The sequence below is a fragment of the Spea bombifrons genome, chromosome 4, assembly GCF_027358695.1.
Source record: "Spea bombifrons isolate aSpeBom1 chromosome 4, aSpeBom1.2.pri, whole genome shotgun sequence".
Taxonomy (NCBI): domain Eukaryota; kingdom Metazoa; phylum Chordata; class Amphibia; order Anura; family Pelobatidae; genus Spea; species Spea bombifrons.
In genome coordinates, this window is record NC_071090.1 from 91,507,531 (window position 1) to 91,523,702 (window position 16,172).

The 16,172-nt window shown below is 41.3% G+C and overlaps 1 protein-coding gene across 1 annotated transcript in view; it reads left to right on the forward strand.

Moving 5' to 3' along the window:
* The window catches only part of CERS3 (ceramide synthase 3), a 34,294-nt gene that overhangs the window by 13,707 nt on the left and 4,415 nt on the right, over positions 1-16,172 (forward strand). The window contains exons 4-7 of the mRNA XM_053462376.1: positions 7,249-7,367; positions 13,936-13,993; positions 14,805-14,855; positions 15,007-15,099. Coding sequence (XP_053318351.1) covers positions 7,249-7,367; positions 13,936-13,993; positions 14,805-14,855; positions 15,007-15,099 — 321 coding nt within the window. The remainder of the gene's footprint in view (positions 1-7,248; positions 7,368-13,935; positions 13,994-14,804; positions 14,856-15,006; positions 15,100-16,172) is intronic.

A 16,172-nucleotide genomic window follows, 5' to 3' on the forward strand; every position in this document is an offset into this window, starting at 1 on the left:
AAAGCATCTATTATGACAAGGAAATTAAGAATTGAGGGTTGATAGCCTTTGAAAAAGATAAGCATAACAACCAAAGCTTTTTGGACCTCGGCTGTCTCTCCCATTCTTATAGCATACATCATGAGGATAATCGGTATTTTATGTGGCTACATTTCCCTCTTGGGTCGAGTGTGTGAATGTGTGCATCTGAGTATTTACAGCGAGGGGGGGGGGGACCAAACACTGACCAGAATCTAAAATTAGACAACGGGGGTCATGAAAGCTACATAATTTGACTGTGCAAAGTATATTTGTTGCATGTTGTGCAGATATGCAAAGCTCAGTGTCACGGAGGAAGAGTGTTTAGATAGCAGAGCGGTATGGGGTGCGAGAGCTTTGCATGATTCAGTTGATTCCGTTTACGCTGGTAAAAGTTCTAGCCATTAAAAAGTGTTTATTTTTTTTATATATCCTGTATCCTGTAAATTTGATAGCAAGATCCTGACGGTTTCTGCTTTCCCTATGCAAAAGCATTTGCCTGTTTTAATTTTTTTTTTTTTTTTTAAACAATAAATCAGATATTGCCTATGTAGCAGGGCATGCGTCCTTATGTATGTACTTTCAGAGTGCCAAGCTGGCATTCTCTTCAGTCTCCTTTTGTAGTTTTTTTTTTTTTTTTTTGTACCCATGTACAATTAAACAGTCCGCAAGGCCAATCCTGAGCCTTGGTGAACCTGACACGTGTGAAACTGTGTAAAAAGTGAGGAGTTAATCGTCAGGAAGTTCTATTCAACTTCGCTGCTGTAACTCTCCTATACACTGTGTTGGCTATTGTGTTGAGGAGAATAACGTTTTAGGAATATAAAGTCGATTCACAAATCTGGGAAGTAAGCGCTGTGTACATTGTTGGCGCGATATAAATAAAAGATAATATAATAAGCGAGGAGTCAATTGCCAAGGATAAGTTGAAACACAGGAAAGGGGGGAAAGTATAAATTGTACACTTACAAAACAATTTAGATAGGAGTGTAACACCCCAGATACAATGTTTCATGTAGTTTGATGGGGTAAATTGGAGTGGCTGTGTTCAAAGATAGGGCAAAGGTACAGATTGACCAAAACGGGGGGGTGCACCTCCCAAATGTGGCTTTTTAGCATCCAAAATAAGACAAACCCATGCATAGGTGATATCGCTGTACCCAGGAGATGATGCTGAACACACATTGGGTTGTTGGTTGACGGTGACATATACCAGGAGCTGTACATCCATACCTGAAGTACAGTTTGTGTCATAAAAAGCACAGAATAAATTACTACCACAAAGTTTGACAAAGGCTGGTAGTAGAATTAGTGCAATGAAAGGGGTTAAAATACCCTGGTGTGTCTAGTTTGAAAAAATGATATGGTTTGATGGGGTAAATTACTGAAATTGCACATGGGGGAAGAAATACCAGATTTGGGGGAAAAATGTACTTATTTACTTGTACTTATTGCCCCATAACGTGCAGAAAAAAAAGAGTAAGGCTAGGTTTCCACTTGGTTTTTTTTTGTGCTAAAAACGCCCATAAAAACGCCAATTCAGCCACACGGCGTTTTTTTAGTGAAAAAACGCTGCAGCCAGATGTTAGCTGTTCTTCAATAGGAAATCGCAGAATGCTATATCCACTTGGCGTTTTTCTGTTTGGCGTTTTTTCAGTCCTCTTTGGCGTTTTTTTGCTTTTTTGGGCTCTGTGGCAGTTTTTCAAAATCGCAGCATGTTGACACTGGCGTTTTTTGCAAGGAAATCTTGGCGTTTTTCTCCAATAGAAGTCAATGGGAGAGAAAAAACGCCATGAAAAAGCCATGTGGGTTTTTTGCCTTGGCGTTTTTTATGGCGTTTTTTCCCACAGTTACAATGCAGAAGATGGACCCAGTATCTGTGTGTCCTACGAGAAATAGGCTGGAAACAAACAGTTTCTCACAAAACAAAGTTCATATTGAATTTTACACCATTGGGACATAACATGCCATTACAAACAAACATACCAACTGGATCCTGCGTGCCAAAAGCAACAGCAAACAATTTGCACCATCATTTGGGGGCAATCTTCCTAGAGCAGCAGACATTCGGAATAAAGCATGCCTTACAAACCACAGAAAAGAGACAAAAGGGTCCGCCGGGGCGTTTAAGTAGAACTCTACCAAGTAAATGACATCAGGAGGGGGCAGATACTTGCCATTTATCCTAATCCCTTTTAGCTGGGTGAAACTTCTAACTTGTAAAGGCTGGAAAAACTGCCTGAGGTCAAAAAAGCAATTTCCACAGAAAGGCTAAAACGCCAGAAAAAAAACTCCAGAAAAAACGCCAAAACGCAGGTAAATGCAGTGGCAGTTTTCTTGCCGTTTTTCATCAAGAAAAAAAACGCAGGACAAAAACCCAAGTGGAAACCTAGCCTAAAAGATTTTTCAAATCCGTGTGTGTGTGTGTGTGTGTGTGTAATTTTCCATCATATTTTATTATTTTGCTTATCGGAAATTAGATGGTATGATCAAAAAATAGTATCTGAAGAAAGCCCTTCTTGTCCTGAAAAAAATATATAACTTGTGTGGGTTCAGTAAATGGAAGAGGAGAAAATTCTAGCTAAACACGAGCACCACAAAAGTGTTAAAACGGCCTTGTCACAAAGGGTCCAAAAATTATAAACGGCCTGGTCCTTAAGGGGTTAAATCATAGAAACACATAAAAGATCCCAATATCTTGATTTATTTGAGGATGACATGAAAACCTGCACTGCTATAGGCTCTTGATGGCCAGAGAAAAATGGGGTAATTGTGTTTGTTCCGTGGGAACCTTATAATGTTTTCGTTATTCCTTGCGCTAAGACAAAAATAACAGGTGTAACTGGACTGTATATCGACAATGATTCACATTGTTTCACATCATATAATCTCAGAAAAAACTAGCTTTTGGTAGCTTTTTATTTTTATTTTGATTTATGTAATTTTAGATCCGTGTTTCATTATGCATATCACTTCTTCATCGTAAAATCTGTCGATTTGTTTACGGTGTCCTAATCCATGGGTCATTTCCTTAGTAAATTAAAAGGCTTTGTATTGCTGTTTTTAAGATATTTGGACCAATAGTCTGGAAGTGACAATAATGTCATAGAAATGGTGTGTGTTTGTGTATGTATATATGTGTGTGTGTGTATATATATCTGTTTTAAATTAAGAATTTGCAGGTGAGTAGTTAAATAATTTTAGTTCACCGACTCCACTTATAAAGAGTCAACCTTGTGCAAGAAGAGCTAAGCTGGTCTTTCATAATGCATAGTTAAATTGGTGCGATGACAATATTATGTACAGTGCACTCACCAGTAGCGATGTGCTTTACACCACTACAGCTGACGCTTGGCTTTGTGCACAGTAGCTGCTTCTGTGCAGCTGCTCAGCCATGGAAACCCATTTCATGAAGCTTCAGACGCAAAGCGCTTGTGCTGATGTTGCTTCCCAAATCCTCAAACTGACTTGTGTCATTGAAAATGTTTCGCCCCTCCTCTTATGGGGGACGCCTCTGTTGAGCCGAAAGCCTCCCGGGAGCTCTTGAGTAAATCTGCAGAACCTTCAGAGTGGCAGCGCAGATATCTGGGAGAAGTAAATAATTCAGACACACGCAAGGTGTTCGTTCTCAGTCACTTCTCAATTTATCCATTGTTGCGAGCGGGTTTAAATACTATTTCAGGGAGACTGCTACAAAACCATTCACAAAGAAAAATGTAACACTCAGCATATCAAACACAGACTAAAGAAAAAGTTCTTATTTACACAAGAGTAAATATCTTCCTAGCATACAGACAGGTAAACATATGTTATCTCGTTACTTAAGGATGAGAAATAAATCATGAACAAGACTTGTCTACATTGGCAAAAGTGTCTACAACAACATGTATATTTAATACAAAATGGTGTTCATTTAAATTTCATATTTACAGTCATCCTATGGCAGTGCCGCTTTCAGTCGCTGAGCTTTTCAGTACGACCCATTCTATTGCCAATTTCCGTCAATGGAGATGGATGCCTGTGTGCTTTTATACACCTGTTAACAATGAGACAGCTAAAACCTCAGTAATTGGGAGGGTGTTCATATACTTTTGGTCATATAGTGCATTTGTTGGTAATACCCAAAAGGCTAAGGAACCCTGGTTTGTGGACTACTGAGGTCGTGTTCGCCCAGCATTCTTTCACCCCCGAAAACCTTCTTGCATCTTGGCAGCTGTTGTTGCTTTCTGTAACTGCCAACCATCAGTGTTTCTTTGTTGTTGTATACAATGGCACAGTGATACGAGTTGTCACTCACATTGCTTATATTACAGTTAATATAGAAATATTGGTATACAGTACTACTTCTTAGAGCATCTATCCTTTTATGAGGGAACATTATTATTCTAATAATATCATTACCCTTCCCTCTGCTATCGTCCCCCGAGAGGTCTACAGACCATTACAGTTTTTAACAGAAAAGTTAAATGGACTGGTGCCCGATGAGGGATGTTCTCCCAATGCTTATACTGTCTTTACTATTGTCGTTTTGGAAGCATCAACCTAATAAGCATACTTCTTCCATCGAAGAAGTATGCAAAATAAAACTGAGGCGCTTTACTTTAAAATTTCCTTCTAACTAGGAATAACTAGGCCCGACCCTTTTTAAACTTACAAAAGATGAATTACAAATTGTGGCATGGAATCATCCATAAAGCGACACCTGGGCAATGCACTCAGTGTTCACCAACATGGTTTTCCTGACTTAATGGTCCTTAGAAGGGAGGTTTGGGTTCCATCAGAGTTGCAGATGCAATTTCAAGTATTTCTCCAATATGCGTGGCATTGTTACTGACTAGATTTCACCAGTCTGTGTGGATTACTTAAACTCCATCTTCTTTGTTTACAGTGGATGTTAAATTCCAGATTTGCTTTATTCTCCATTATTTTAAAGTTCTAAGCTATGTTTTAAGGTGAAACTCTTGGTTGTTGGCCTACCCCTGATGTCCCTGTTTCACTCGATGAACACAGTAGAGCAGTGTTACCGCACACAAGCTCCCTGTGTAGTGCGCTTAGTTTATGTAACATTGTATAGCTATTTGTGACCTGTTTTTTATTTTTTTATTTTATTGTTTATATATATACCCCGGCAGGCCTATTTCTTGCTGTAACCTGGTCTGACATTTATTTAAATTGATTGCTAGCTAAGCATTTTGAGATGTATAATCAAGGACCTCTTCCCAAAAGAATGTTGTGAAATACATTTTGCGAAAGAGCCTTACTTCCTCTAAGAGACCGATACTGGATTAGACAGGAGGCTATGTTAATATGAATGAAGATGCGTTTTTACACTGTTGTATGCTCTAGAAAACAAACTATACGATGATAGAGATACCAATTCCTGGCTGGTCACTGCAGAACACGTTTTTATCCTTGGTTTATTGCAGGGGTGTCCAAGTTTTTTCTGCAGTGGGCCACTTCATCAGAATTGTATACGTGCGCGGGCTGCACTCATTTTTCACTGTGAGAAAATATGGCCTTTAATAAAATATGCAGATGAAAATAAAGTAAATGACACAAAACCTTTACTTTTCCTCTCACTGATTTCTGGGCCTAGAAAGGTTTGTGACTGCAAATTCAGGATAATTAAAAATGAAATACTTCTAATTATTCTAGGGATGCACCAAAATGAAACTTCTGGACTAAAACATTCACGGTTCACTTAGCCAAAACCGAAAATGGCCCCCACCTTTAAAAATAATAATAAAAACTCACATTTTTAATAAAAGTAGGTAACACACCACAGTTGGACAAAAAAATTAGCAATATGACTTGGCATGATAGGACTGTGATTGCTAACAGCAATCACACTCCTATCATACCCAGGCACCCAATAAATGCTGGTACCTAGGCATTATGGGACTGTGATTGCTGTTAGCAATCACACTCCTATCATGCCAAGTCAGCCAGTGCATGCTGGTACAGGGTGGCTGTAAGTGATGTGCAGACCCCATACTGCTGGCACCATCAATACACAAGGGGGCAGCTAGCTAGGTTTCAGCATGTACCTGCTGACTTGGCATGATAGGAGTGTGATTGCTAACAGCAATCACTGTCCCATCATGCTTAGGTTCCAGCACTTACACATCCATGCTATCACACACACACACTCATTCATTCATATACTCATTCATTCTCAGATTCATTCCCTCAATCACGCATACTCATTCAAACAACCTCCCCACCCCCTTACCTGCACTGCAGCTCCTCGATGCCGCTCACAGACTTCAGCAGGGGGCGAGGCCTCCCTCTGCGTTCTCTGGTACTGCACAGAGGAAGCAGGACTGGAGCAGAGTCATGTGATGTCACGTGAACTCTGCTAGGTTCCGCTTCCTCTATGCAGTACAGAAGACCCTCCCACAGGTAAGTAGCAGGGCTCGAGGTGCGGCCCGCGTAAGATCGGTTGACCTGGATGCATGTTGGACACCCCTGGTTTATTGCTTCTCGGTGATGAGCTAAGTTTCTTTAAAAAAATTTGCAAGCAGGTACTTCACATGAAGCTAGTTCTATAGGACCAGTGATGTGCCTGGTTTGTTATGGGTGAAAATTGCACCCAGGATTTCGTTGAGAAGGCCAAGACAACCCTGTCAGCAGACGGATTCAGTACAAGCAGCGGTTACACGGATAGTGTTTGAATACCTCAAATCTCTTCCTGCATTGTCAAATGTGACAGTGTGTGTGATGATTCCTTGTGTCTGATCACACACGCTGTGATTGAGAAACGCAGGGCAGTAGAACTCTGCCTCCTGGTCTCTGTGATCTGCAGAGAAGGTGATCAGAGTCAGAAGAGGGGGGGGAATAAAACTTCACTGAAGTCATTGCGCAGTATTAAGTCCACGCTATGATTTTATGCACCTGGGGCGTTCCAGAACATTGTGCAAATGAAGAGAAGGTTATTAAGCATAAATGATTGATATATTGATGACAATATGTTGTTGACCCATCTTTTTATATTTAAGAGGATTTGTGTAAAAGAGTTTACATGATAAAATAATCTGTATGGAAGTATTAGAAATCTAATGCATATTGGCTACTACATTATTTTCCTCTGATCTTAGGAAGAACAATGAATAGGAGGAGGTCACTCAAGGCTATGATAGGGATTAATTATGCTTTTAAAAAGCAGCAGCCAATTTGATGAATACTTTTAGTGATACAGAAGGCTTTTATTGATGTTAAATGTTTTTGCAGACGGAGGTATATGGTTTGGCAAAGAAGATCAATCGCACTTCTGTTCAGGTGGAACGCTGGTTCCGGAAGCGACGAAATCAGGATCGACCAGCGGTGATAAAAAAGTTCCAGGAATCTTGGTAAGGATGTATGTATATTACTACAGCCCACAGTGATGGTAGGTGTTTGAAGTGTGCGGCCGGATAAAATCAGGATACAGTCACTGCTTGTAGACCAAACTCGCATAGTTCATTGTTAAACTGAACTTTCATTACCTTCCCCTATACGCAAGTAGTGTGGGCTGTATAACATTTTCGTCCAGTCGCTTTTGCATTTTGTTAAATGATAAAAAAAAAAAATAAACTGTTGATGTGTGTCTTTGAAAGCATTCTTACTTTAGAGCATTTTTCACACCTGCCTAAAACTTTTGCACAGTACTGTATGTATATATTAGTACTGCTTATATAGCGTTACTCTGAGACTCTTAAGAATTATGGCGCAAACATCTTAGAGACCAAAAGATTGGCCCACATGTAGCACTTTGCATCAGAATTCCTCTGTATAGCTATAGATGCACATAATGCTTATTATATTCTATTGTGCTCGTGTGAAATCTAGTTCTATTTGTAAATGTGCGTTTCTTCAGTAGATTGGGTGGCCTGTGTCATGTCGTTTATGAATGCAGCGTACACCGAGCAGACTGATCAGAGGTTTAATGCGTGTAGAGCCTCTTACCGCACCCTCGTGTCGTGCCGCAGCCTGTCAGTTTCCCAGCCTCTGAATCGGCACAGTGTTCCCTGTATTATGTTACTGCAAATAGCTCGCGGCTTATAAAGGAAACTCTGTGTCACTGCTGTCCCTGCGGGCTACGGACTGGCAGGAGCACAGTATCTTTAGTCCTAGTGCTGGAGCTTTTATCTTGAAGGAAAATGTTTAAGTACATTAATAGAGTGCCGGCAATGGCTCCACGTCCGGAAGGTTTTCTTTATGAACCAAGGCAAGTGCACAGCACTGAGGAGCCTGGTAACCAAATGGCCTGCGCTGTCATGTAGCACGTGTGACCCCCGCAGTGCTAGCAGAAGAAAGGGTTCTGCACAATGTAGGAGGAAGGGTGAAGGAAGGATGGGGCGAGGTCTTTGTGAGCTGCACTCATGATGGGAGTAGGAGAGAGAGAACCTAGTCATCTACTGTGGCTGTAGTTCATTGAAGCCTAAACCAAGGTCACCTACCATGTTTTCATCGATGTGGCTTCGGTTGGCAGTTGCAAGTATGCATAGGAAATGTCTGCACTCTTGTAGTTCTATACAAAGTCTAGTGGTTTTACAACCAATGGCAGGCCCAGGCTGGCAGTTCGGCAAATCGGGCAGAATTTAAGTCCCAGCATCCTTCATAGGGCCGAGCCAGTCTACTGCGTATACCTATAAGTATTTTCCTTCGGAACCATCTCTAAATCACACTGAGATCTGCCTGATCCTGTACAGACTTCATCAACGTCATCTTTCTCTGTTTTAATATCATCTGAGTCAAGTGGTTATGAGCTTGATCCACAAGTTTAAATGGAAACTTTACAGGAACATACTGTTTTAAATAAAAGTTTTTAGCAGAGTAGATTGCCCTTGTCTGGCCTTGTTAGTGTGTTGGAGCTGAAATGTGTTTTCCTCCAATCCTTATTTTTATTCATGCTAACATTTTCATTTTTGCTGTGGCTTTTCCCATTAAAAAATAGTATTAATTTTGATTAGTATGATCATCCAAAATGTATCGCTTTACTGACAACAATGGCAGCCTCTAGAGGATCAGGTTTTAGTCGCTCTTACCCTACATTACTGTATGTAATGTTACCATGTATTCTGTGCTCAAGCTGAAAAATATTTTTTCCATGAGACTTCACCTTTAAACGTCCTGGAAAATGAAATTACGTTGGTTTCCTAGTTATCTTTCAACCTGTGTAAACAGGATTTGTTGAAATATCCTCATTTGTCTTCCATGTAAGCTGGGGGCCTCTGACAAAATGTCTTAGGTGTTGTCATACATCCACAAGATAAGAGAATATCTTTTTTACTTTTGTTTTGCACAGTTGTGCACCAAAGCAACCAGTCGTCCTCATTCTGTTCATGTTATCAGAAAATTCATATGTTGGGGCTCGCCAATCCCCACACGTGCCCTGACGTGAGTAGCAGTCCGCAAGAGCCCAGGTATAGATTTTAAATATTGTATGTCGGACATTTGAGGACAGGTTTGGTTGCTGTTGACTATAGCCCTCTTCATTTGTGTCAGTGGAGACATTGCCAGAAATGCAGGTCAGGTATATAATATATATACCGTATTGGCTCGGATATAGGCCGCCCCCGTGTATAGGCCGCACCCTAAAAGTTTGGCGCTTTTTTAAAGAAAGTTTTTTTTCTTTAAAAAAGCACCAAAAAAACATGCTGCCACTCTGCCCCCCCCTCCGAGATATGCTACCACTGTCCTCCCTCCCCGAGATACGCTACCACTGTCCTCCCTACCCGAGATATGCTACCACTGTCCCCCTCCCCCGAGATATGCTGCCACTGCCCCCCCCCCGAGATATGCTGCCACTGTCCCCCTCCTCCGAGATATGCTGCCACTGTCCTCCTCCCCCCCGAGATATGCTGCCACTGTCCTCCCCCCTCCCGAGATATGCTACCACTGTCCTCCTCCCCCCCGAGATATGCTGCCACTGTCCTCCTTCCCCGAGATATGCTACCACTGTCCCCCCCCCCGAGATATGCTGCCACTGCCCCCCCCCGAGATATGCTGCCACTGTCCTCCTCTGCCCCCCCCCCCGACTTACCGGAGCAGACTCCCTGGTGTCTTGCGGGGCCCGGCGGGGACATCTACGCAATACAACTTGTTGTATACGCGTATTGCGTAGATGTCCCCTGCCGTCCCGGGAGTCTGCTCCGGTAAGTCCGGGGGGGGCAGAGGTAAAACGCATGGTGCGGACGGTCCGCACGATGCGCTTAGACAACCTCCCGTGCCGGCACAACCTCCCCCCCCCCGCCACCGTGGGAAGTGCTGGCAGGGGATGCTGTCTGAGCGTATCGGGGAGTACGATGCAGGTCCCCTGCACCGCTGCGGGGGATCTGTTTCCTAACCCCGCTGCCTTTCTGAATGTAGGCCGCACCCCCACTTTAAAGACTAAAAGTGGGGGGAAAAAGTGCGGCCTATATTAGAGCCAATACGGTAATTAGTTGATGTGCGCAGAACTCTTTTGTAATGGGGAAAAAAGATTGCACAACATAAGTATGTGCACACTGAATACTTGTGCAAATGTAAACCTCAAATTGTTTCAAGATAATTTTGGCACACCCTCTCTCTCTCTCTCTCTCTCTCTCATGGCCAAAAAACTACACCCCCAGAGTCCCTTCGTCACTCCTTCACCCTGCTGCAACTCTCTTCACCGTGTCTGCCCCTTGGCATCAATCGAGCAGTGAAACAAAGATCTGTATTGTAGGCCAGTTAGAGGGAGATCCATGATCTCCCCAACCGGCCCTGCTACTCCAGCAGTGGACAGTCCAGTCTGCTGCAGTCGAGGCGACTGCAATACCCGTGGGAAACATTGCATGCCGCTATTTTACCCATTTTTAATCAAGGGAACACAGCAGGCTGCCCACAGATGCATCGCGGCACAAAGTGTGCCGGGCGGTATTTTTCAATTGTCTGAATACTGATGGATGGGCTTTTCTTTTCAGGAGATGCATGACAAACACCCCACAAATTCTATCCGTGCCAAGCAAAACATAACCGCTTGTTGCATTAGGTATTAGTATGTTTTGGGACATGTTGCTTTATAGGTGTTTCTTAAGGTTACTATTTATAAATGGACTATAACATAAGAGTAATAATGCTGATATCATGCCAAGACAAATATATGTTTCTAGAGGCCACGTGCAAGCTGGAACCGTCTTTATTTTAGTGCTGAGGAACCACAGAGTTGCGGCATTCTTCCATGGGGCTTTTTAATGTATTTGTAAATCATACAGTCATTTGTAAAAACCTCAATTCAAATACAATTTAAACTCATACAAGAGTCACATACTTGGAAACGTTCGGGGTTCATTCCTTGTCTCTGTGATTTTGCTCCGATCTCAGGTTAAATGGGTAGATTGACAGGGTTACTTGGTGTGGAATGGACCACTTTGGTTTTTAAACTGATCTAAGCTTTTGTGTCTTCCAGCTGACGCCATCCTACTATTCAGTACCCCTTGAGCCTAGGTGACTATAGTGTGTTTACGGAGGACCTGGTGGAGCTTCCTATGAACCATAATTGTTGAGTCTTTACATAGAATCTTTGGAGTGGGTTATTAAAGGGTTTATGTTTGTAAACGGGACAGGGTCCACTGTCTTAACTCGCCTATCACCCTATGTTTGTAAGCAAACTAGCAGTTTTCCTAGTGCCCTAGGCGACCACATGCACTAGCTAACATAGGAAAGAACATAGTAACGGCACTCTTTAGTGAATAAACCTTAGGTCCTGTGCAAATCCGTGTGACCTTGGGATTGGGATCTGGTTAGAATTGCGAGAACATTTAATTGTTTGTTTTGGAAAGCAAGCCAACCAAGAATGGAAGCTTTCCATTAGACTGGTTAACTTTAAGGGCCTCAGCTTTAATATGTTGTAATTAGAGGCAGCATGAGTCCTCTAGGGTCCATAATTACCAATCACCTAGAGAGCAATCAGTAATAATTTATGACAGGATGGTGCTATTGCCAGACATGGCTGTAATTGCATTACAAGGACACAACAGGCACACATGAGTTAATTTAACATCTGCTAATATTCCCAGTGATAATTTAAACCCCTACTACAGAAGCTATGGTATTAGGGCTACCTGGTCAGGATCTGAAATGACTCCCGCCTGAGGCTTTGTCTCATTCATATTCAATAAGCTACAAGAAAGGACTTCTAGTCCACGAAAAAGGATTTCACCTTAGGGGTTCTTGTGTACCTCTCTGGGTGGCTCTCCCTTAAAATGGCCCTGAACAATGATGTACGTTTTGCTAATTTTAAATGTTTCTATAATTCTCGTTACTGTGGTAGCTTTCACTCTTTGGAATTTCTAAGTGCAAATCTTCATATTCTTGTGAAGATTTCAGGGATTGAGGTGGCGTCTGCACTAGTTAGATGGCCTACATTGTCAATCACATCTACCACGATGTATAGGTCTTCAAACTGCGTGTGTTCAGAAATTTTCGTAGTTCTAAGTATAAGGCAGGCTCATTGGTGAACTGAGTTAGTTAAGCCTCCATTTGAGCTCTTGCTTAATAAGAATAATAAGAATTATTAGGTACAGATTAGGAAACATTGCATCATTTTTCTGGAGAACGTGATAGTATATAGTTTTTTATTTTTTACTGAATACCTGGTACATCATGGTACCAGCGGACCGTGACGTACCGTCAACCCCCAAAAATGCCCCCACGTCGCCACAATCGTGGTGATCACGGGGGTGCTGCTGCTGCTGCTGTCTGCCCAGGTGTTTAAGCAGACCAGCACAGACACCCTGAGCGCCGCCTTCGATCACTCCCACAGAGCGATTCTGTAAGCCACAGGCAGCTTCAGGGAAGGGGTTTGTTTGTTGATTAGTTCCCCACACTTTTTTTTTTTTTGTGTGTGTTAGAGTAAATTTGGAAGACCAGGATACCACATTTATAAAACAAAAAACAAAACAAAAAAAACAGCAATGCTCGTCATTTTATATTTAACCCTGTAAGTGCCAAAAAAAAAGAAAATACCACCCATATGAAGTGTTTCCAAAAACAGGACAAATACACTTTTGGAGTTTTCTTTCCATTTGCACTGGTTATATATAGTTTTTATAGGGGAAATCCCCCCCCCCCTAATTTCCCCCACATTTTTAGATATTTTTCATACTAAAGGTGTGTATATAATATATAATATATAATATTATATATATATATATATATATATATATATATATATATATATATATAATATTATATATATATATATTTTTTTTTTTTTTTAAAAGAAAGCCCTACTTGTGCTGGAAAAAAACAATATATGGTTTGTGTGGGTGCACTGAGAGAGGGAGAGAAATTAGAGTTGAAGAAAGACACAGCAAAAACAGCCTGGTCTTTTAGTGCAAACATGATTTAAAAAAAAAAAAAAAAAAAAAAACCCGGTCCTGAAGGGAGTATATTGTGGTGCTTTAAGGGTATACTGTGTACAGGTGCTGTGCATGCTTTGTAAATTAAGAACATACATAAATAAGAATCCAGTAGCATAGCAACGTGATGCATTACAAGCTCTTAAACATTTTCATGGCTGTTAACTACTTGAACACTTACACCGCGGAACCTAACCCTCCTGTCACTGAATGCCGCGTTGGAAATAGTATCTGTAATACTGTTAAATGTCCGAACCATTCACAAAAATTACTTTCAGCATGTCAACTTCTAGGTTTAATGTATGATTCTATGACTCGTTTAGCATTTTCATTTTGCTGCTGTTGCTAATTCATGGTTTTTTTTCATGTGACACAAGCACCGACGTGATGTTACCATATTATTAAGAAATAATGGCAAAATGTTTGTGCAATTAGGTTGTTTTTTTGTTTTTCTCAAAGGCTTGAACCTTTTGTAATCAGTTACATTATTTCCTTTATTTTCTTGAGTAAGGATGATTTTTATCTTTAATTTTGACACTTGCGTGTTTTTCAGCTGGAGGTTCACCTTTTACCTGTGTGCTCTGGTTGGAGGGATTGCAGTCCTTTATGACGTAAGTTACTTTGTACGGCCTGTTATACCATCATTTCAGCTATAAATCAACAGATCACCCTGATTTTGGAGTAAACGATAAAAAAATAGATATTGTTGTGTCAGCACTTTTGTTAGGCCAGCAGATAAAAAGCTGTAAAGTCGCACAAGCTTCGGGACATCAGAGTTCTCGTCTTCAGATGAAATGCATGGAATGCTAAAGGCACCAGAGTAACTTTGAGAAGTAGCGATTTAACGCTGCTGTGCTCTTCGTCCTTAATGAAAAGCTTTCAAACGCTTAATGTAAAAGTGTTAAAAATTATTGTGAATGGGAGGCAGATTTACACCTAGTGGAAAGGTGATCTCTTTAATTTACTAGTTATAATATATTGTCAGACTAGTCTGGCCAATTGCCCATTTCCAGAATTACTGGAAAAGTGCTTGTTAATGCATGGCATCACTTGGCAGGGAAAATGTCCTATTTTCCCTGTGGCTTCTATGGATGTGATGTGAATATAGCATTTCCAACATGTATATTGTTAATGATCAGAAGATTCTCCTTTAGGAAGCAGACAAAGATGATTTAAAAGTGATTTCATTTGGCACGGAGGGCTCCAAGACGGTTTACAACCACAAACTATGTTCGTGCAAGTAACAGTGTTCCCTGGCACCACACAGGGGATTTCCCAGAAACAAACAAAGTAGTGCACATTTTTGTAGCTGGCAGGACAATAGGGTTTTAATAACACTTATTCTATTCTGGGGAGCTGTTGATGAAACTTGGCTTGTACAGAGTCTGTTCTCTTGCTAAATTCTGTCTGATTCTTCTGCAGAAACCTTGGTTCCATGATGTATGGGAAGTGTGGGTCGGTTACCCGAAACAGGTAAAGTTATAATAACGATTCAGAATTCATCCTCTTGAGTGCATGTGCAAAATACTGCTCTCCACCAGAATATTTAGTGTCTCTTCTAGCTTCTGACAACAATTGTCAATGAGAATCATTAATGAAGGATGTGCATTTCTCTTGTCCCCAGGAAGTGCTGTCCTCTCAGTACTGGTACTACGTCATGGAGTTGAGCTTTTATTGGTCACTGCTCTTCAGCGTTGCATCGGACGTCCGAAGGAAGGTGAGGCTACCAAAAGAGAAGCTGCACAGAGATCGTGTTTAGTAGTAGTAAATATGATACCAACTTCAGAAAAGCCTTACAGTAGATGGTGTATGGTCTACAAACTAATTTATTGCCCTAGAGAGATACATTGTCATTCATGAATTTTTCAAAATGCTTTCCCCTCCCAGAAATGAAGGCAGAGGAAATTGCATTTCATCATAGGGTACATTCTCTAACATTCTCTGAAACGATAGGAAATAACAGGATTTGGTTGTTAAAAGAATCTCTGGAGTATGTATCAAACAGAATAATGATGAATCATTGTGTATGGGTTGTACAGTCGGATAGGAAGTATGACTTACTATTTAGCAGATAATTCCATGGAATAAATAATACAATTAATGTTTCTGAAAAATGATTGGTGTAGGTCTAGTTCAACGTGGCACTAAATGGCCATAAGAGTTCACTATTTGCCCAATTGGTGAAACAGAAGTGTTGAGTCTAACTATAGCCTCCCACTGACTTTACTATCTTAAGAAAAGTGCCTTCTTTGCTTTCCCCGACTGGTTGGTGAGTCTGCATTGAACTCGCTAGGTACGAGGTACCAGGGTACTGTGCTGACTTCTACCGGCGAGCACAACTTGGAGGACTTTGATGATTCTTGGGATGTTATCTGGGAATTCTAATTTGGCAAGGTGGTCGTTTTTTGGAATTGGAAGCAGGATTCAAGGTTGTATAGTGTAAGAGGTTAGTAGCAGAAAGAGAGATGTGGTCATGGCCAGTGATGTATTTGTGGAGGCTGCTGCCCTAAGCCTGACCCATTGCAGCACCTTCAGCCTAGTGTTCCAAGGGGGCCCTGTTGGCTTGTTGCATAGGCCGATTAGAACTATGGTCAGATCTGGAGGCTAGCAGCCCCTGGAGTGCTTTACTAAGAACTGATTGTCCATCTCTGATCTCGTTTTAAACTGGACAATGTATATTACAAAAGCCTGTGAAGTCCTTTGTAATATTTTTACAGCATATCCTGAGGTAGGGGTGCTGGAATATGATGTCATATTACAGCGCCCCGCTTTAGGACACCCTGCAAAGGT